Source organism: Schistocerca americana, chromosome 7, assembly GCF_021461395.2.
Source record: "Schistocerca americana isolate TAMUIC-IGC-003095 chromosome 7, iqSchAmer2.1, whole genome shotgun sequence".
NCBI lineage: Eukaryota > Metazoa > Arthropoda > Insecta > Orthoptera > Acrididae > Schistocerca > Schistocerca americana.
The window spans coordinates 309028294-309052440 of NC_060125.1; the positions used below are offsets into that span (position 1 = coordinate 309028294).

At 42.0% G+C, this 24147-nt stretch overlaps 1 protein-coding gene across 1 annotated transcript in view; it reads right to left on the minus strand.

The window, feature by feature from the left end:
• The window catches only part of LOC124622896, a 219416-nt gene that overhangs the window by 117224 nt on the left and 78045 nt on the right, over positions 1-24147 (minus strand). Inside the window, exons 6-8 of the mRNA XM_047148686.1 lie at positions 19548-19741; positions 17993-18153; positions 6738-6906 (exon numbers count right to left, since the gene is read on the minus strand). Coding sequence (XP_047004642.1) covers positions 6738-6906; positions 17993-18153; positions 19548-19741 — 524 coding nt within the window. The remainder of the gene's footprint in view (positions 1-6737; positions 6907-17992; positions 18154-19547; positions 19742-24147) is intronic.

A 24147-nucleotide genomic window follows, 5' to 3' on the forward strand; every position in this document is an offset into this window, starting at 1 on the left:
ACGCAATTTGGGTCCATAGATCCTGAGAAATCAGTACCCAGAGCAACCACGGCCTTGATACGCCTGGGCATTGAGGCAAACAGAACTTGGATGGCGTGTACAGGTAAAGTTGCCCATGCAGCTTCAACACGAAACCACAGTTCATCAAGAGTAGTGACTGGCGTATTGCGACTAGCCAGTTGCTTGGCCACCATTGACCAGACGTTTTCAATTGGTGACAGATCTGGAGAGTGTGCTGGCCAGGGCAGGTGTCGAACATTTTCTGTATCCAGAATGGCCCGTACAGGACCTGCAACATGCGGTCGTGCATTATCCTGCTGAAATGTAGGGTTTCGCAGGGATCGAATGAAGGGTAGAGCCACGGGTCGTAACACATCTGAAATGTAACGTCCACTGTTCAAATTGCCGTCAATGCGACCAAGAGGTCACCGAGACGTGTAACCAAAGGCACCCCATACCATCATGCCGGGTGATACGCCAGTATGGCGATGACGAATACACGCTTCCAATGTGCGTTCCCACGATGTCGCCAAACATGGATGCGACCATCGTGATGCTGTAAACAGAACCTGGATTCATCCAAAAGAATGACGTTATGCCATTTGTCCACCCAGCTTCGTCGCTGAGTGCACCATCGCAGACGGTTCTGTCTGTGACGCAGCGTCAAGGGTAATCGCAGCCATGGTCTCCGAGCTGATAGTCCATGCTGCTGAAAACGTCGTCGAACTGTTCGTGCAGATGGTTGTTGTCTCGCAAACGTCCCCATCTGTTGACTCAGGCTTCGAGACGTGGCTGCACGATCCGTTACATCCATGTGGATAAGATGTCTGTCATCTCGACTGCTAGTGATACGAGGCCGTTGGGATCCAGCACGGCGTTCCGTATTACCCTCCTGAAACCAGCGATTCCATATTCTGCCAACAGTCATTGGATCTTCACCAACGCGAGCAGCAATGTCGCGATACGATAAACCGCAACCGAGATATGCTACAATCCGACCTTTATCAAAGTCGGAAACGTGATGGTACACATTTCTGCTCCTTACACGAGGCGTAACGTTTCACCAGACAACGTCGGTCAACTGCTGTTTGTGTATGAGAAATCGGTTGGAAATGTTCCTCATGTCAGCACGTTGTAGGTGTCGCCACCGGCGCCAACCTTGTGTGAATGCTCTGAAAAGCTAATCATTTGCATATCAGAGCATCTTCTTCCTGTCGGTTAAATTTCGCGTCTGTAGCACATCATCTTCGTGGTGTAGCAATTTTAGTGGCCAGTAGTGTAAATATGAACTTGCATGTGTGTCCGTGTGTGTGTGTATGTGTATGTGTGTGTGTGTGTGTGTGTGTGTGTGTGTGTGTGTGTGTGTGTGTGTGTTTCTATCATAGATTTTGGTTTTTGTGTCGTGCATCTTATTTTTGAGATATTTTTCCAGTAGCTGTTCCGAATATTATTACGTACACTAAACACTTCAGTTTCAGTTCTCTATTAAGATCTAGCAGATGAAAACGAAACTTCACACTATATCTACAGTGACGGAAAAAATCGCATGACCAAGAACTAATTAAGGGAGAATAATTGAATTTCGGGAAACAGTTGTGTAGGTAACATATGTAAGTGATTAACACTGCATTGCCTCAGGTTAAGGTAAGCGCAAGATACAGCATTGCAAATACGAGATTCTGGTACATTAATAGCCAGTGTAACCGCCAGAATGTCGAATGCAAGCACGCAAATACGCATGCATAGTGATTTACAATTGCCGAATGACAGTTCGTGGAATAGAATTCCGTGCCTGCTGCACTTGGTCGGTCAATACAGGGACGGATAATGTTTTTTGTGAATGACGCTGGAGTTGTGCTCCGATGATGTCCCATATGTGCTCCTTGAAGACTGATCCGGTGATCGAGCAGGCCAAGGCAACAGTGGTATGTGTGTGATCATTATCCCGTGGAAAACACCACTACATGCGTGGGATAATCACGAGAGTGCTCCTGCGCTGTGACCGAGCGGGTCTAGGCGCTTCAGTCTGGAACCGCGCTGCTGCTACGGTCGCAGGTTCGAATTCTGCCTCGGGCATGGATGTGTGTGATCTCCTTAGGTTTAAGTAATTCTACGTCTAGGGGACTGATGACCTCAGATGTTAAGTCCCATTGTGCTTAGAGCCATTTGAACCAATTTTGCTCCTGCTCTCATACGAAGTCGCACCCCAGACCATAAATCCAGGTGTATCTCCAGTGTGTCGAGCATGCAAACAGGTTAGTTGCAGGGCCTCAACTGGCCTCCTAATCAACAAGCGGCCATCACTGGCACCGAGACAGAACCAGCTTTCATTAGAAAACACAATAGAGCTCCCGGTAGACACCACAGAAGTAGCAAATGGCGGCGGTTTTGGGCAGTGGAATGCACGCTGCAGGGCATCTGGCTCGGAACTGCCCTTGCAATTACCGGTTCGTAACAGTTCGTTGTGTCACTGTGCTGACAACTACTACTCAAATTGCTGCTGCAGATACAGTACGATGCGGCATAGCCATACGCCGAACACGATGGCCTTCCCTGTCGGTAGTGCCACGTGGCGTACCAGAGACCGGTCTTCACACAACCGTACGTACTCGTCACCACCGTACAGTGCCTCCATTCCAAGAAAGGAAGGAAGATTGGATTTAACGTCCCGTCGACATCGTCTACATTACAGATGGAGCACAACATGAGATGGCGTCAAGGATGAGGAAGGAAATCGGCCTTTCCCTTTCAACGGAACCATCCCGGCATTTGCCTGGTGCGATTTAGGGAAATCAAGGAATACCTATATCTGAATGGCCGGAAGCGGGTTTGAACCGTCGTCCTCCTGAACGCAAGTCCAATGGGTCAAAAACTGCGCCACCTCGCTTGGTGCCTACATTCCAGCCAAGTCTTTCTGCAATATCGCAGAAGGAATCCAGCTTCTTGTAGCCCTGTTATACGATCTTGTTCATTGAGATGTTGATAATGGTGTCCCTCGCGCCTTAAAAGCATTCTTGACCAACAACTCACCACGTACAATCCCAAAGGTAACTTACGCTCACGACCGTTAGAGCGTGTATTTATAGCAAACCTCACTTGCATTCTCATGGTGGCACTACTAGCTCCACTCTTACGAGACTGGCGCGAAATTTAATAGTCGTAACCGTTCACATGTAGAAACACGCACACCAACATTCCTTTATGACACAAATCTCTTTCTTGGTGTTGCGATTTTTTCCCGTTACTGTATTTAAATTTTAGTCCACTGCTATCTCAGCCTCTTTATTCAATGACACATGGACAAGACCTGATATTCCGTCCTCCGTCGTTTTTCCATAATTTGTTCCGCAGTCACTTCACCCCAAGGAAGCTAGATAGAACCGTTACTGTTTACAGTATTTATAAACTGATCTATTGCGTAACTTAGGAAGGTCATGAGTCTGTTTTTGGATGATGCAGTTGTCTATAAGACAGCGTCCACGTCAGAGGACTAGTGAGTTGTAGAAAAACCTGCAGAGGATCAGTTATTGATGCACAGACTCGTAGTTGACCCTGAAGGTAAGTAGATGCTATCTACTGCTCATAAATAGGCGAAGAAGTGTACTACGGTAAGTTTACACTATTGATGACAAGTCACTAGAAGCAGCATCTACTGTAAAACTTTTGGTAGTAACCATCTGGAATGACCTAAGGTGGAATGACTACATAAAACATAATGTAGGGAAAGCAGAAACCGGGTTGAGATTCACTGGATGTATCTTAAAGAAATGTTCTTCATTCACGAAAGAAGTGGCTATCAAAAAACTTCTTCGACAGATTATTCAATACCGCCCAAGAGTCTGGGGCTCTGACCTGACTCGATTAACAGAAGAGACGGAGAGGATCAAGCTAAGAGTGGTGCGTTTCGCCACTGGATCGTTACAGGAAACAGATGGAACTGCAGCAGCGGTCTCACGGGCCCTACACTGACGGCTAGCACCATCTGTAGGGAAATTCCGGTTTCATACTTCTACACCTGGTATATCTAGATTCAGCCTTTGCATTTCCCTTTTCAGATTTTCTAGTTTCCTTACCACGTTCAAGCTTCAGAAATTCCACGCCGCGACTCGTAGACCGCTATCCCCTCGTTGGTTATTCAGTCTTTTCTCATGGTCACGTCTCCCTTTGCAGTCCACTCCCGGAGATCCGAATGGGGGACTATTCCGGAATCTTTCGCCAATGCAGTTATCATCACGACACTTTTTGCAGTTACAGGCCAAATGTCCTGTGGATACATGTTATGTGTCTTTACTGCAGTGGTTCTAATTGCCTTCACCATCTTCACGCCATTGACCATAGCTGATTCTTCTGTCTTTAGTAGCATTTACCCAGCCCAAGGACAACAGAGTGCCCTGAACCTCTGTCCACTCCTCCGCTCTCTTTGATAAGGCCGTTGGCAGAATGAGGGTGATTTCTTATGCTGGAAGTCTTCTGCCACCAATGCTGATTAATACCCAAAGTTTAAGCAGTGGCGGGTTTCGAATTCGGGACTGAGGACGTTTTGATTACTAATGAAAGACCTTATCCCTACACTACAGGTGCTCAGACATACGTGTCGAAAAATACCCACAGCTACAAAACGCGAGACATTAGAGCTAACATGGACTTTTACCCCACAATCATCCTTTCTTGACAATCAGCAAATTATTTCTCTTAATGATCCATGTAAAGCAGTTTATAAAAAGCTAACTCTAATTTTAGGTGATCAGCACCGTCTCTCGTGCGCTTATAACTAGATATGCGCCAGATACTATTTTTTTAAATCTCTAGAGAATTGTTCGTCATATTGCGGCTCGTGGGCCGCATGCGGCCCGAATCGAATTTTCGCGCAGTCAGCGTTTCTCAGTAACAAGCATCTGGCAACTAACATCCAAATCTAGGAACATCAACTATCATTAACAGCTTCTTAGGAATGTAGTTTACTCGCTCAGTAACAAAGAAAAATAGTTACACAGACAGTAACATTTTAAGATCTGATCAACTGACGTCTCTGAATTCGGCAATGAGTTGAGTAAAGCTTGCCACTTACCTCAGGGGCCGAGAGGTAAATAGCGCGGCCACTGCGTGTAAGGACGTAGGAGAGGAAATGTTTTATTGTTTGTCTTCCAGTACTGACAACTCACAGGTGTGTGCTCTTCGTACCAGTCAGATGCTATGGTATTAATTTTGACACAGAAGTAACCTGGATTCGTTAATAACTATTATAGAGATGGTCATCTTCAAATGCAGTACAATTTATAGCAAGGAATACGAAATCCAATAAAGGCTGTTGTAATACAGGTTGAGACAAAAAGGACTTTCCAACTTTGGAATGTTATGGAAATTTATTGAGGTAACCTACAAAATTGGTAGATGTGTCATTCTGTAGCAAATAACCTCAAGTTTGATTCACGTAGTGCATCAGTACCTCATTCCGCCACCAGGAGCACCAGTGAACTGCACAGTTATATATGGCTGCCTTCACTTGCGCGGAGCATGCTCACTGTGTTTTAGTTTGATGAAACGAACTCTGCAACAACTGCTCGGCGTAAATTTCCCAACGAATACGCTAAAGAACCTCCAACAAAGCGTACAATTTACTCTTGGCAAATAATTTTGTGGAGACAGGTTACTCACTGCGACATGATAAATCACCAAGTTACCCGCGTGTTGATGAGTATGTCGAACAGATTAGGGAGAGCTTTGCCCGCAGCTCACAAAAATCAACGTGAATTGCGTCTCGCGAGAGTGGCATTCCACAAAAGATTGTTTGGTGAGTACTGCTTAGAAGTTTTTACATGAAACCATACAGAGTTACGATGGCACAGCATATCAGTGATGCAGATGAGGTTCCTCGTGGGAATTCTGTGCAGAAATTTTGCATCGGATGAAGGACGACAGGACATTCCTAAACACAATAATCTTCAATGATGAGTAAACATTTCACATCAGTGACTTGGTGAACACCAACAACTGCAGAATATGGGGCAGCGACAATCCATATTCAACGTTCATAACAGCCCCAGAGTTTTGTGCTCTTAGCCATTTTTTCTTCTAGGAGAAAACTGTTACTAGTATTTTGTATCTAGATATGCTTGAAAAGTTTTAAATTCCACAGATCGATAAAGATAAGATGGGATGGTTTACCACCAGCAAGACGGAGCACCACCTCATTTCCTCGCGGAAGTTCGAGGCTTCCGTGGAAGGCCAATCGCATGGCCATCTCGTTCTCCAGGCTTCACTCCACTGGATTTCTTTCTCTGTGGTTTCATTAAAGACCGTGTGGATGTTCCTCCCCTAGCAAACAATTTAGCCTACGTGAAAAACACAAAAAAACAGCAACATTTCGACAGGCAATTGCAGCCTCGTAACTTCTGACTCACTGACGTTGGCAGCAGTCTGAAACATAGAACAGTCGACACGAGACACCAAGGGTTCTGAATGGTGACAGCTCCACGATCAGTGGTTGGGGGCACTCATTCAACTTATCGTGCTTTTATTACAGCTAGTTTACTGGGAGATCAAAACTTTTTAATTTATATAGCTTACCAATAAATATTAAGGTCGGTGCATATGCACCCCACAGTGCATCCCTACAATGTCAATATTGGCTCTTGATCAAAAACGTTTGACGACCACTACTGTAGAGTATTTGGTACTATTCAAAACCAGCAACACACCATTTACTTTCGGCACAGTGTGACCAGAGTCAGACTCACCATGTCGGGGAAGCCGTAGTAATTATGCACGAAGAGGAAGTTCCTCCACATGTGTCTCCTGCAGAGCTCGGCGTGCTGTCCCAGCAGCGGCTTCCACAGGGGTCCGGAGCCGAGCCGCGGCAGCACGTACGTGCTCACCAGTATGGTCGCCACCAGGTTGGGCAGCAGCCTGCGAGCAGTGTGTTACTGTACTTGGTTCATCTTCTGTTACCGTTAATTCTACACGTCCCACCTAAGTGAGGAACGACGCCGTCTGGCTGACTGCTAAGTGCAAGCCGTTTTGTAATTTACAGGCAGCGTGCAGGTCACTTAATTGTATTGGTTGATGACTGTGATGAGAGAAAGGATAAGGTGAGTCCACTGCTGACATGCATCCTACTCCTCTTCAGAAGCAGCATGAGCGGTTGTGGCGGCAGCCCTGACTTGCCCACCACTTCCGCTACAAAGTAGAACACAAGTTGCCTTGGATCCGTCTGGCTTGATCCTAGCAAGCGGCGTAAATCAAGCAGGCAGTTTGAATGTCGATTAATCAAAGCTCATCGCGGGGGTATATGTGAACAAGAAGGACCGTAACACAATCGTGGCGTTAAATGAAATGTATTCTCTACTACGGATTTACGAAAAAAAAACCAGCAGAACGAATATTAAGCCTTTAAATCGGGAGGAAAGAGTGCACTAGTTTACAATATTAGATTTCACATGTGATCAATCATCAATTAAAAATAGAAGTAACAAGATAATATCAAGGCAGCAAAATGGTTCAAATGGCTCTGAGTACTATGGGACTTAACATCTGTGGTCATCAGTCCCCCTAGTACTTAGAACTACTAAAACCTAACTAACCTAAGGACATCACACACATCCATGCCCGAGGCAGGATTCGAACCTGCGACCGTAGCGGTCACGCGGTTCCAGACTGAAGCGCCTAGAACAGCACGGGCACACCGGCCGGCTATCAAGGCAACATCTAAAGGGTTGAGATGAGAAAGAGAGAAAGAGAAATACTAACATTAAGTAGAAGCCGTGGATCCTGGTGGCGAGTTGTGTAGACTGTAGGCCGTATCATCTCAGTGTTATGCAAGCGGCGGTCAACGATAGTATGCTTCCAATTGCGTGAAGCATCTAGATCATATACGTCTCTCGGATAGTCAACATGATGCTCCATTTTCAAAAGCTCTCACTACTCTTGTAACAGTGAGAGGCCGTAGGGCCGAGCTTTCCGCAACACGGCACCTATCACTAGGTCCTCTGTGATGTTCACTGACTACGTAAACGCTAATTGTTGACTGCACCTGGAGAACGACAAAAGTGGGACTAACAACCCTGTTGGGTCAGTCCCATCAGGAAAACAGCCGACTATCGTGGAACGTACTGTTTCTATCACCAACGTAACAGGGTGTTGCCACAAGAAACTTCGTTCTAACTGCAGAGGCGACGACCGATAGTTACAATTCGAAAGACGCTGCGTTAAAACTAAATTGTTCCAAAATTACTGCTGTACAGAGGGAATGACGATATGTAATTTCCTTCTCTGTCTCGTCACGGAGCCACACAGAAATTCGAGAGGCAAAGTTTTTTAATTTTAACTTGTAACTTAATTTTCTAACAACATACCGGGTATTTCGGAATTAATATCGTAGATTTTGGTTTCTGTAGCATTTTTACATTCGATTTACAATTATAAATAATACAGACTACAGTTTATGTGCCAGTTCTGCAAGCTAAATGTTGCAGCATGATTTTCTGTATCGTATTGTCTTCGACCATGTATCGACTTTTCACCTAAGTGAAAATGTGAACCCACACAATGTGCACGTCTGGGGTTCTGCAAATCCCCACGAGATGGTACAGTTGCTTCCCCTAAATTGAATGTTTTTTTGTGGCACGTTCCAACTGAAAGTTTATGGCCCTTTCTTTTTCGGTGAAGCAACTATAACTAGTGTTTCTTATCTTGACGCACTAAGACTATGGCTCTTAGGTGCGATGGAAAAGGATGAACCGCAAACTTTTTCTGGTAGCAAGCCGGCGCTCAGCCTAACTGGCATGACTTAGTACAACGGCCGGCCAGAGTGGCCGTGGGTTCTAGGCGCCACAGTCTGGAACCGAGCGACCGCTACGGTCGCAGGTTCGAATCCTGCCTCGGACATGGATGTGTGTGATGTCCTTAGGTTAGTTAGAGTTAATTAGTTCTACACTCCTGGAAATTGAAATAAGAACACCGTGAATTCATTGTCCCAGGAAGGGGAAACTTTATTGACACATTCCTGGGGTCAGATACATCACATGATCACACTGACAGAACCACAGGCACATAGACACAGGCAACAGAGCATGCACAATGTCGGCACTAGTACAGTGTATATCCACCTTTCGCAGCAATGCAGGCTGCTATTCTCCCATGGAGACGATCGTAGAGATGCTGGATGTAGTCCTGTGGAACGGCTTGCCATGCCATTTCCACCTGGCGCCTCAGTTGGACCAGCGTTCGTGCTGGACGTGCAGACCGCGTGAGACGACGCTTCATCCAGTCCCAAACATGCTCAATGGGGGACAGATCCGGAGATCTTGCTGGCCAGGGTAGTTGACTTACACCTTCTAGAGCACGTTGGGTGGCACGGGATACATGCGGACGTGCATTGTCCTGTTGGAACAGCAAGTTCCCTTGCCGGTCTAGGAATGGTAGAACGATGGGTTCGATGACGGTTTGGATGTACCGTCCACTATTCAGTGTCCCCTCTACGATCACCAGTGGTGTACGGCCAGTGTAGGAGATCGCTCCCCACACCATGATGCCGGGTGTTGGCCCTGTGTGCCTCGGTCGTATGCAGTCCTGATTGTGGCGCTCACCTGCACGGCGCCAAACACGCATACGACCATCATTGGCACCAAAGCAGAAGCGACTCTCATCGCTGAAGACGACACGTCTCCATTCGTCCCTCCATTCACGCCTGTCGCGACACCACTGGAGGCGGGCTGCACGATGTTGGGGCGTGAGCGGAAGACGGCCTAACGGTGTGCGGGACCGTAGCCCAGCTTCATGGAGACGGTTGCGAATGGTCCTCGCCGATACCCCAGGAGCAACAGTGTCCCTAATTTGCTGGGAAGTGGCGGTGCGGTCCCCTACGGCACTGCGTAGGATCCTACGGTCTTGGCGTGCATCCGTGCGTCGCTGCGGTCCGGTCCCAGGTCGACGGGCACGTGCACCTTCCGCCGACCACTGGCGACAACATCGATGTACTGTGGAGACCTCACGCCCCACGTGTTGAGCAATTCGGCGGTACGTCCACCCGGCCTCCCGCATGCCCACTATACGCCCTCGCTCAAAGTCCGTCAACTGCACATACGGTTCACGTCCACGCTGTCGCGGCATGCTACCAGTGTTAAAGACTGCGATGGAGCTCCGTATGCCACGGCAAACTGGCTGACACTGACGGCGGCGGTGCACAAATGCTGCGCAGCTAGCGCCATTCGACGGCCAACACCGCGGTTCCTGGTGTGTCCGCTGTGCCGTGCGTGTGATCATTGCTTGTACAGCCCTCTCGCAGTGTCCGGAGCAAGTATGGTGGATCTGACACACCGGTGTCAATGTGTTCTTGTTTCCATTTCCAGGAGTGTAAGTTGTAGGCGACTGATGACTTCAGAAGTTAAGTCGCATAGTGCTCAGAGCCATTTGAACCATTTTTTTTAGTACAACGCTGTACCCGACCGCTGGATCGGCCGCAAGGGGCCAGATGACATAGCTTGTTTTGCATGACCTCCACCTTCACCCGATCTGATGCCACGTGATATTTAACTTTGGTGGTTCAGAAAGGATCATGTTTAAGTGGCTCCGCTTCCAGCTTGTCTACCCGGCTTAAGAAACAGGATTGAAGTTGCTGTTGCGATAGTTACTCCAGACAAAGTGACCAATATGCCCACATTGAGCATTTATGAGAAATCTGAGTTGCTCTTTTTTGTATTATTTATAACTGTAGTTGATGTAATAAATGAAGCGCTAAAACCCAGATATTCATTTTGAAAAACCTGGTATGTGCAGTATCACAGAATGCCAAGTGAAACTTTCCCTTGGACGGACAGACGGATCATCTCTAAAGGCGTCATAAGCCCTCACTGAATCAGACACTTTGGAGAGGTTTGGATTTCAATCCAGCACTCCACACTACCACCTGTTCTTCCCCTTGTCAGCTAGATATAAATGTTTTGAGCAAATGTTTACCAACAGGATAGCAAATGGCTGACTCCGAGTCTAGCACCAACTTCGGTTATACGTTCTGGTCGCCTAAATGATATGTGTTAGTTGAGTGGTGAGCATTTTGATGGGCTGCAACAAGCTTATCTTGCCAGTGGACATGTTAAGATTGTAAAATCACTGTCCCTGCCACAATGAAAAATGTAAAGCTCCTCGTCTGTTTGATAGTGCATTTTCTTGTCCATTTTGCCGCTATTGGACTATATAAATCAAGTACGAGAGCCTTACATAGGAAACACTTATTGCTAAACCTGACCATGTGCCTAATACGAACACGTGTCTCTTATACACATTTCGAATATTAAAGTTAGTTCATTATGGACTGAAAAATGTCACTCTGAAATAAAAACTGTACAGGTCATATTAATTTCTTTTATAGTTCCTTTTGCACATAACACATTTCCCTAAAAATGCCTATCCTCATCCAGTTTCGTTTGACAGTTACGGTTGTTTCTCATGCACACTGAACTAATCAATGCTACATTGAGGTTACACATTAATTAAAGAGATAATCACAGAAAACTTTTCATTTATGTTCTAGCTATATGTTTCTCTAGGACAATTATACTGATTCTCAAAAACAACTCTGTTCAACCACAAATCTCTTCGTTAATCCCATGTGCATTTCCGTGAAGTAACTGAATTACTAAAATACTGTTCTTCTATAAACTGATGTGACACTTTCAACTATTAATTTCACTTTCTATCATATTCTTTCTATTACTTATCCTCCTCATGTCTTCATGTAACTGCTATTTGCTGGAGCCCAACACACACTCTGATACAGACAAAGACTGCACATGACTACCACCACTGGGGCACTGTTATCATTATACAGCAAGACAACGCTTCCTCAGAGAAAAGGCACACTCAGCTCTGAAAGTTCCAGAAGCCAGTGATAAGTAAGGAGTACAATATCTATACATTTAACATCAAAGATAGCAGTATGCAATTTTGTCATATGATGACATGTTGGAGACCGTGGCTGTTTTTGAAGACAAATGTTGATCGTGTTAGGACAGCAACCAGCCACAAATTTACTTTGAGTTCCTTTATTCAAAGGAAACCGTTACCGGTTTCGAATCGTTGCGATTCATCATCAGACGGTTTACACGCTTTCTTTCAACATTTGGTGTGTTTTTTACAGATTAATTGTCCTAAAATATAAATAAAACACAATTACAAACACATTTGAAAATAACTACACCATACATAACACACATGAACTCATAAGCTTAATTAAAGACATCCACATCCCACCAACAGCTAAATTAGCATCACTAGACATAGTCAACCTGTACACGAACATCCCTGTAAAAGAGACTATTAACATTATAAGAAACAATCTGCTTAAATATAAGAAAATTAGTGCTGCAGAGATCTGTGAACTCATAGAAATACTTTCACTTATTCTAGACCATAATTACTTTAGCTTCAACAACAAACTGTACCAACAACATGATGGTTTGGCAATGGGAAGTAGCTTAGCTGGGATATTGGCTGACATTTACATCAACCATATAGAACAAAAATTCTTTTCTGCCAACCAGCACATCTCAAACAAAATAATATACTACAGAAGATATGTTGATGATACAATACTGCTTTTTGATGGTACAAGCAATGAAATAGATACATTAGCAGCAGATCTTAGCAAAATGCACAAAAATATTAAATTCACAGTTGAACATGAAACTAATAAAAGCATTAACTTTCTTGACCTGAAAATTTGCAATAGTAACAATAAACATCAATTCAGTATTTACAGAAAACCTACCACCACAGATGTCAGTATTAGCAACTCATCTTGCCACCCCCACCAACAAAAAATGGCATATTTCAGAACTATGCTACCCCAAATTAAAAAAGTACCAATGAGTGACACAGACCAACAAAATGAAATCAATATAATTAAAACAGTTGCTCATAATAATGAATATAAACCCACAATAATAGAAAAACTCCACAACAAAATGCAGACAAAACCCACAGATCCACTTCACAGCAGTCACTTCAAGCCAAATCAGTGTGCCACTGAAGCCAAACCTAAATATGCTACTCTCCCATACATAGGCCCACTTTCATACCAAATAGCAAACTTATTTAAAAAGAAGAAAAATATCAGAATCAGCTTTTCCACAAAAAATAAATTACAACAAAAAGTAATACATAATGTAAACACCTCCAAGAGTCCCTACCGTAAATCAGGAATATACAAACTCAAGTGTGATACATGCCCAAAATTCTACATTGGACAGACAGGCAGAAGTTTTGAAATTAGATATAAAGAACATATTGACGCCGTAAGACTTGGTAACTTGAACAAATCAGCATTTGCAGCCCATATTGCTGAAGAATACCATTCAGTGGGTAACATTGAGGATGACTTAAAAATTTTACATCTAACAGAAAAAGGGGCCACTATGAATATATTAGAAGAATTAGAAATACACACACACAAAAACAGCACCCCAGACTATATCCTGAGCAAACAAACAGAGTTGGCTAACGCCCCTTTCCTGAAAAACTTCCAAAAATTACTTTCCAGCCTCCAAAGCAAATAATATTAATACACCTATCTGCAGATCAAGTAGAAAATTTATATGTTACTATAATTCTCATGCTGCCAAATGTAATAAAATAATATACTATTTTACCTATACAGCTCTAAATATATAAAAAACTTTATAATTAAATTAGCAATAACAGATTTATATATATATTTTAAAAAAATTCAATCTCTCTGCACTAATGTAAAAGACATTACAGTTTTGTAAAAGAATATATGATCCTTTCCAAACATAGGACATCATCGTGTAATGTTACGATATATCATATCATCAGTGACACCCATATGTTTGTAAGCTCTTTGTATGTACCAAAACATGTGGTGCGTGGTTGGAATGAACTCAGCGACAAATCTAAAGTGTACAGTGAGAACTATTACGTGTGCAACAACGAGGATGCAGTGGGAATGCATTTACATCGATTGGATGAACGTTATAGAAACGATCACTCGAAACCGACGTTTCACGTAAGTCACATGCAACGAAAATCTGCAACGCAACCATCTGTGTGTGGCGTGTTTGTAATTGTGTTTTATTTATATTTTAGGACAATTAATCTGTAAAAAACACACCAAATGTAGAAAGAAAGCGTGTAAACCGTCTGATGATGAATCGCAACGATTCGAAACCGGTAACGGTTTCCTTTGAATAAAGGAACTCAAAGTAAATTTGTGGCTGGTTGCTGTCCTAACACGATCAAAGATAGCAGTACTCTTTGCAAGATTATAATCACAGCAGAGGTCAAATCGCCAATCACTGCTGTATTTCTGAGCTACAAACATGATACAAGTCACAGACCTGAAAGACTTATTTCCAGTAGGTAGTACTGGAACATTGTTCGGATGTTTCACATACTATTCATTGACACACAAATATTGTCTCAAATTGGTATAGCTGGTGTACTGAAAAACTTCATACAGTCCTATACACTTCCCTGAAAATCTTTGCGGTTTCATTTTTGTAGTTTGTGTGTGTGTGAGAAAGAGAGAGAGAAAGAGAGAGAGAGAGAGTATGTGAGTGTGTGTACCAAGGAGGGATAGAATGAAAATGGGTCAAAAATACAAATTTTTAGTTTTAAGTCTATGCTACAGAGAACTCTTTTCTAAATCAAAAGATGTGTAATATATTAACATTTGATTGTTTTTTCCACCTGTAGAGTTGATAGAAATATTTAATTCTATAGATCTGAAACTTGGTTGCTGGCAAGTTACTCCTGCCGAGTTCTGCAGATATAACAGTATAATCTTGAAAGCTGTATCTGATGATTCTATGACAAAAGGAGCAAGAGGAGTGTACTTCTGGTAATGATGGATATAAAAATACACTACTGGCCATCAAATCTGCTACACCAAGAAGAAATGCAGATGGTAAACGGGTATTCATTAGACAAATATATTATACTAGAACTGACATGTGATTATATTTTCACGCAATTTGGGTGCATAGATCCTGAGAAATCAGTACCCAGAATAACCACCTCTGGCCATAATAACGGCCTTGATACGCCTGGGCATTTAGTCAAACAGTTGGATGGCGTGTACAGGTATAGCTGCAAACGTCGTCGAACTGTTCGTGCAGATGGTTGTTGTCTCGCAAACGTCCCCATCTGTTGACTCAGGCATCGAGACGTGGCTGTACGATCCGTTACAGCCATGCGGATAAGATGCCTGTCATCTCGATTTCTAGTGATACGAGGCCGTTGGGATCCAGCACGGCGTTCCGTATTACCCTCCTGAACCCACCGATTCCATATTCTGCTAACAGTCATTGGATCTCGACCAACGCGAGCAGCAATGTCGCGATACGATAAACTGCGATCGCGATAGGCTTCAATCCGACCTTTATCAAAGTCAGAAACGTGATGGTATGCATTTCTCCTCCTAACACGAGGCATCACAACAACGTTTCACCAGGCAACGCCGGTCAACTGCTGCTTGTGTATGAGAAATCGGTTGGAAACTTCCCTCATGTCAGCACGTTGTAGGTGTCGTCACCGGCGCCAACCTTGTGTGAATGCTCTGAAAAGCTAGTCATTTGCATATCACGGCATCTTCTTCCTGACGGTTAAATTTCGCGTCTGTAGCACGTCATCTTCGTGGTGTAACAATTTTAATGGACAGTAGTGTATATTAATCCAGTATTAGATTCCTAACCTCCCTGCAGTGTCTCATGAAGTGAGGTCGCGTGACGCTGTTTGTGGTGATCCGTCTGTCGGACAGGGACGTTAAGTTCGACGGCCCACTTGGTGCTTTTCGAGAGGAGTAGGCTGCGCGCCAGCACCAGGTTTGACTCTCTCCGTTCCCTTAATTCGTAACACAAAACCAACATTATACTACATAAGCACTCATTACATTCATCTATACGACACAGGTACACACCTGACACTTCGTAACACCACAGAGGAAGGCAACGGCAAACCACCTCCACGAGGATCATGCCATGAGCAAGTGCAGTATTCCTGCATGTTCTCATGTGTTACCACTACGCTTATTCCCTGAGTAGAGGACTGTTTACTATTACATTCAACTAGTTTTTGAGAAAGAGAGCACCTAGCGACTTCCAAAAAACATAGCACATAATTTCAAATCTTTTCGATATTTTTTTTCACTCTGACACCTCCCACAAAACAACGATCGCCTTCTATACAGGGTGTTTCAAAAACGACTTTGATACTTTAAAAATTCATATAGATTTATTGAAAGAAAATGTATAGCTGAATTTAGTGTTATTTTGTAAGGAAACACATCAGGGGTTTCTTTTTTTTTTAACTTAACCTAAAGATGTTGTATGTGGCTTCTGTTGGTTATCCTGCACACATCCCGTTGGAAGTCAATTTCTTCCCAAACTCGCTGTAGCATTGCAGATGTAACTTCCTCATTGGCGGCGTAAATTCTTGCTCTAACTTCAGGTTGAGAAGTCGGCACTTGAGGTAAAAACACGACATCCTTAATGAATCTCCATAAAAAAGTCGAGTAGTGTCAGGTCTGGGGAACATGGGGGCCATGCAATTGGCGCCTCACAGACAATCCATTGACCTGAAAAGCGGTCACTGAGAAAATCTCGGATGTCAGCCAGGTAGTGGGTTGGCGCACCATCTTGCATGAAGTAAACTTTTCGTTCTTGGTCATCCTCATCGATCTGTGGTATCAAAAATTGTTGTAACGTATCGAGGTACACTATCCCGTTGATGGTTCTCTCATGGAAAAAAGGGGCCGTACACTTTGTTCTTGCTCAATGCTCAGAAAACGTTCAGTTTAGGGCTATCACGAAGTGTTGCAATGTTTGATGTGGATTTTCACTGCCCCAAATTCTACAGGTGTGTGGATTAACCTTGCCACTTAAGTGAAAAGTCGACTCGTCAGAAAAAATGATTTTGTCCAAGAAATGTTCATCCTCGTGTAATCGATTTAACATATCCACACAGAAGTTCTTCCGAGCAGTTTAATCAGTGTCTTTTATTACTTGTAAGATAGTCAATCTGTACGGTTTAAAATGCAAACGGATTCTCAAAACACGCCAGTTCACGAAATGCACGCCGGGTCAATTTCGTACGGCTGTCGTAAAAACGTTGTCTCACTCGCTCAATGAAGTCGTCTGAAGTGCTTGGACGATCTGACCATTTCCCATGTCTTATCGAACACCCTCTTTCTACAAAACATTTATGTCACTCATAAACTGTAGGCCTACTAGGAGGATCTTTAGAGTACTTGGTTCGGAAATTATGCTGAACTGTTGTCGCCGACTTCGATTCTTCGAACCAAAACACACAGCTAGCACGCTCGGGTACAGTGGAGGCAGCCATCTTCAACGCAACTGCCGCTAGCGCTCCTTTCGGTGCGATTCGGCGCTAGCGAACTACGCGAGACAAAACTTGTAGTATTTCCCCACAAATTGACACTACAATCACCTCTGTAAGTACTATGAACTAATTTATATGAATTTACAAAGTTGTAAAGTCCTTCTTGAAACACACTATATTTTCGCTGTTCATGCAGTAAAATTCAGCATCAGGCTTGACGTTGTAAATTACTACTTATTTGCGACACTTTTGTGCGCTTTCTTAAAGCGGAGGTCGAATTACCCATACTATACTTTTCCAGTGTCTGACAATGAGGATTCTTAGCGACTTCCAACCAAATTTAAACTTTATGTCAATAATTTTCCAAAATTTCTCTGCCTGATCTGCTTAACGTCATGTATTTAACATAATAACTCGTTTGTAAAGTAATCAGATATTTGAAAAATTTGCTGGTAATTGCTAATTACGTTAAAGTTCGTAGTCTTCATTATATAAATCAATCTTGCTGCATGAAGCTCCAAGTTCGCATGGGACCATGAAAGAATACATGTGGTACAATGAATATATTGGTACATGAACAAATACTTTGAATGAAACATAAGAAATGAATCAAGTCTATCAATACAATAAAATTTCTTACCGAAAGACGCGGCTACAGACTTTCCCGAAGACACTGAACCCCTTCTTTCTGTCCAGTTCCCCAATGACGCTGTACGACGTAAGTAATCCGCTTAGAACGATGAATGAATCAGTGTAGACAATGGCAGTTCTTCCTATGACTGTCCACGGATGTTGCAGTTGCTGAAAGAGGTCAAAGTTCTCACTCACAGGTAACGGTTATTAACACTTTAACGTAATCAAACATTTCAGTGTTCAAGTTATGCAAAGTAAACGTAATTATTAATTCATAAAACCAAATACAGGAATTCTGAACCTACATTAGGAGTTTATTTACTGTTGTCAACAAAACGGAATCTTAGTTGCTTTTTTGTGGTGGTGACAGTAGTAGCAGTTTTAACCGGAAAGATCATCACCAGGCAACACAAAAATATTATAGCAGTTTATATGCTATCAGTCTTACTGTGGCATCAATAAAAAATAAAGTCCTATAAAGCAATTCTGCGTCACTGTAGGCAGGGGTAAAAATGCTTTTACACAGCTGGTGTCCCCATTATCTCTCCTCACATATCAGATAACTGTCATCATTCTATAACTGTAATACCATATCGTATATGTCCAGCATCTTGTCTGTATCTATTCATGACTCTAAATCATTCTTCTTCTTCATTTCAGCCATACTCAACTGTAAATAATTGCCGTCTAAACTGCATCTTAACCGAAATGATTCTAGATTCAAAATGAGAGTAAAGCTCTATTTCCATCGGCTTAGTTTCCTTCTAGGCGTTTCCTGGCTACTTTACTTCCGTTCGACAGTAAACCAGTACATCTGTTACAGTGTCAACACTACTCATGCATCTTTCATCCCTATCTACTCGTATTTTTGTTTTCCTCGTTCCACCGCCTTTGCCAGCCTTTGCCAATTGTTTCTCATGCTTCATCTGAGACGTCAACTTCACATCTGATTCCTTCTGTACTGCTTCCATATACATACGGTTGATGTCGTTGCTCACTTTCGACAAGATGTAATGAAGGAACTGATTAACACGATGTTAATACAACTGACATTTCTAAAATAACATTCATCACTATATTATTATCGTTGCTAAAATATGTACTACTCATGTCCTATGCATGCTGTAATGTTAACGCATTAATGATGTCTGGTTGGGTGTAAGACAGGGCCTAAATGCCCTGATGGTAGCCAGCGAAATAAACGCATACGTAAATAATCTCAGTTCACAGACCATTTCTAGTATGCAGAGTGCCATCGACATAGCGGCAGGAAGAATACTAACGGGCGACATAGTAAGATTACTTAGTAGTACAAATGTAGTTTACTCTTGACAATAGTGACGCAGGATGACTTCGTATAATACAGTTTTATTAACCCTACGGTAAGAATGATACCGTGTTACCTGCTACAATATTTTTACTTCCTGATGATGATTGTTTCGATCGAAACTGGTAGAGAATGATTCTCTGTTTTGTGGTTCAATATAAATATGATTTCCTTCAATTGAGAGGTAGTTAAGATGGTGGACTGTGAGGAGAAGGTACTTGGTACTTGGTCTCACCTCAACGGCGGCCGTTCTGTTGACGTGAGGCACGAACATGGCGGCCACGGACTTATGAAAAATGAGCAGGGCCAGCATGTTCACGAAGCGCATTAGGTGCACACCGGGGATATCTTCAGCTTCTGCAGCCGTCGACGCCAGTGTCTGCAGGTTGGCGCGCACATAGAAAGCAGCCAAGACCCGGCGCCACCACGCTGCCGAAAACGCGAAACTGCTGGTGTATCATGACTACCGAAGTATCACAAGATAACACTATAACACTAATGTCATATTTTTTCAATACTTTCTTTAAGATCATCTAATTTTGTAAAAGCAAAAGAATTTGTTTCTCTGTAATTTGGAAATTCCACCTGAGACTGAAACAAAATGTTTTTCTTGTCTGATATGCACTTTATAAAACGAACTGCACCAACGTTTATTATTTTTCCATAATTTGCTATTAGACTGGAATATGTGGGTAGAGAAATATTAGCGATAATTTAGATGCTTTTATGTTTGTCAGAGAGTCAACTGAGATAGTAGGAACGCCTCTGAGTGTTGCCTTGTTAGGCATGTGTGTGATTGCTCAGAATTCCTGTTCTAGCCACGGTAAAGCGCGAGGATGTGTACCTCGTGCAAGACGAGAAGTAGGACAGTGTACCCTCTACTGCTATAAAGAGTGGGAACGGCGTGCGTGGGAAGACGAAATACGCTTCAGATAACATAAAGAGCCTGTCCCGATATCCTCTGCACTTGACCAGGGAGTTCTCGTAACAACTGAATCCACTAGACCATTGTCGTAGACGCAGACACTGTCATACCCTTAGCATCGACAACAGTAAGATTCTTCATGCCGCATTAGCAAAGAACTTTTGTAAGGTGTACCCAGTGAACTTAATTGAGAACTACTAACTGAATAATAACGCTACTCATGTAAAATTCTAACTCTGTAATCTTGACATAAATCTTGTCGGTGTTACTAGACTGGCACATTGCACCTTTCCTACTGTGATGTGGCCGAGTGGCAACATCTAATCGGTCAACAAAAGAAAGAAACATATTTAAAAATTATGCCAGTTTGGCTTTGTTCGAAAACGATCTAAATATTATTGTAATAACATCTGAATCAGGTTACTTTGTTTAATATAACAATCGCAGAGAGTGAAAATTATTAAGATTTTGAACGAGAATGCTATTAAATTACTAGTAAAATAATTTAAATGCAATAATACTGGCAGACTAAAACAAATTTTTTTTTCATTTCGTGACTGATTTTTGAAAGGGTTTTCTTTTGCTTGCTTGGTGCTTCTTATTCCAACGATGTAGCTCCTTTGAATTTTATTATTATTATTATTATTATTATACACAAAGATTTATAAATTACTACAGACAGTGAAATCCTACAATTTTTATTTGTGAATTTGATGAGTTTTACCTTTACAAGTAAACGTTACTGCGAGGTAACGCAATGTTGTCAGTAATAGAGAAAGCTCTCCAATTAGCCATTCCTGTAACGATTATTTGAATTTTTTCCCAAATTATTACATTTTATTTCCTTTAGTAATTTAAAACGATAGTTAACATTTCTGTTTGTTGTTTAGAAAAGCGATTCTGTCGCTTTCGTGTACGAGCACATTAGTCAGCACATGTTTGTTCAGGTAAGTCACATAATTGTTACTGCTCTGATAGCCAACAGGTTAATGAATGGAGTATGTCCAATTGGAGTGACGACCGAATTTAGAAATAACTTCCATTTGCTCTGTCTTTTCAAAATTTCGTGGTACTTCTTGTTGTTTCTGTTCTGTGTGAGTTGCACTACTTTACAGAAAACATTCGAAATTTACGCAAGAAGAAGGAGGAGTAAGTTACTTGCAGAAGTAACTTGTTATAGACATTCACCGCTGATCAATTACCGTTTCGAAAATGACTGCCTTATCTTTCTCATCCAATTATACTTACAGAGTTGCGTGTAACAATCAGTAAAGACTGAACGAAAATTTGACAAACGGAACAAAACTACAAGAAGCGAGGGAATGTTCACAGCAAACACTTCTTGAAAATAAGAAAATCTAGAACCGTTCGCTGGAAAGCACAGGCTATTTAATTTGGATTAAGGATGAATGTTTTGACACTCTACTCCTTTTCACATTCGTCAGGTATCAGCAAAAACATCCTGTAAGTGCGCTAGCGTCACCAGAATAAATTACTGGGGTTAGGAGTAGACCCTTATTCTATGTCAGAACACATCAGTGTTTACCTGTAAAAAATTTGTTTAATTTCTGTATTATTGTCAAAGAAGCACACGGGTTTACATAGATTGTCACATAACAATTTCAGGACAGTTATCCTGACCTTACAATGTTAGATAGACAATATTCAATCAGACTGGTGAACACGTGATTAGAGACTTTCCAGACATCAAAATGTGAGATTATATAACAGCAGAACTTATATTACTTTGCCATCTAGGAAACAAGACTATACAGAATCTCCGGTACAAGAAAGGAATTAGAATTAGATTGCCACATATAAAGAAAATAATCTTAAATACATATTGTCAGCTTCCTACGACAAGTCATCTATAAATGAAAATACTGAATATTATTTTACAAAAACTTTCTCCTCGTGTAACGTATGCTTTAGAGATCGTATTCAACTGCTGAGCGATACTGACTGTTGGTTGGTCCTGTGTTGCGCATGGGAACAATGTCGTTTAACAAAACTTTAAACCTAGTGAAAATAAGAAATTTGAAATAATGAAAAGTAATCTAAGGAAATGCCAAAAGTAATCAGTTGTGTAGTCAGTGAAAACTATTCAGCTGAAGCTCATTACTGAAATACATTATGAATGTTACGTGACATGTGCAATTTCTGACTTGAAATATCCACAGAAATAAAATACTGCTCTGCTAAGAAGAAAAATAACCGGTTGAGATTACCTACACTGTGCACTGTACATTAATCTGCTTGCTTAGCACAACACCTGATACTTCAGACTACGAACTGTTTCCACATAACAAGGCAAAGAGAGATCTGGCATGAAATTAGAGGGCCGCAGCTCTTACTCAGAATGTTGTTTTGCGTCTGGTGTATTGACGATCTCGAAAGCAAACAAAAATCAACACATGCAGCAGGTAAAGAAAAAAATTAACCACTCACTGTAAAATTCGTTGTTGTCCCTTTTTTGTCATCATTATTATTTCTTGTCAGAAACACTGCGCGGTTTCGTGTGGCGCAAGATGCAATGCACGTACGACAATATATTCAAAGCTTCATTAACACTGGTGGAGGAAGGTTTTACTTTAAAAATGTCGTTCTTGAAAAATTTAACTCTGATTGTTGTAAAGGACTGTTCATCAAAGAAGACCCTAAAAATTACGAAATTCTCTAATTACAAAAATTACAGACATCTGAAATAATTGCGTTATTTGTGAAATAATGAAAACAAAGAGATAAAATTAACACTAATCGTGAATGTTAATAGTCACCTGAGTAACAAAGATTACCTTCAATTAATAGTCGCGACAAGCAAACATTTCATTCTTGCGCATGCATTGGTTACCTTGAAAAATTCTTCCAAAAAATCTTTTCCATCAGTAGAATCAATAACATATGTTAACAAACAAGTTTTCATCGCCATAATAAAGTATTCCAAATACTATCTCTCGGATTCACAAATATCAAATTTCCTTCTCTAAATCTCAACTGCCCGCTACTATGCGTCAAATAAGAATGCCCCGGCGTTGCACAACTGAGTGGCGGAAAGCGCATCACAGCTAAACTTAGACACAGAGTCAAGAATGTTATTCACTATTCGTGCAGCGCGCTCATTCGTCTTTGCCCCAGTAGAGTAAAGGTGAATAATTTACAATGGAATAAAACATGAAAACCTTTCATTACCCCCTGCCCCCACAGAAAAAAAATTCGTACGGTTTGTCTTAGATGTGGTAGGCAAGGAAAATGATTTTCTTTTAATTACAAAGGAGTGAGTACAATAAGCTACAATTATAAATAACGTTACAAGTGTTAGGACTCAATGTTACAAAATGAACAAGAGAATATTCCGATTTGTGTTTTACAAAGGATGATTGTCTTTGCTCACGGAGGGATCACACACACCATTTACTGAGTTTTGTACATTGTACGTAAATACTGCGTCACTTACAGCCATCGAAGATGTGCTTTTATGCCTCATATCATCAATCCTGAGACTAGTACTATTATACAATTGAAGGCAAAATGTTGCATCACTTAGCACCAACGAATTCATCATTAAATGGCTCTTGTCATTAATGCTGTGGCTACGAAAGTAAATGCAAGTAGTACAGTACTGATACGTTTCTTGGAGCATTGTTCAAGTCATATCAGAGGTAGTCTCAGTAAGGCAACTGACTGTCCATTAGTAACAACCCTCTGAAGACTTAGTAAATGTAGAACCAAATATGAACGACATGAACAGACTCAGGGAAGTAATTTTCCAGTGACAACTCATACGTCCATCTGAAGTCTCGTAGGTATCTTGCATTGTCTGTCTGAATTAATTCAAGAAATCAGTTAGCTGAAGCCAACATGTAATCAGGCAAGGGAACTGGTGCTTGTATGTGCTTCCGAGTCTTTTCTT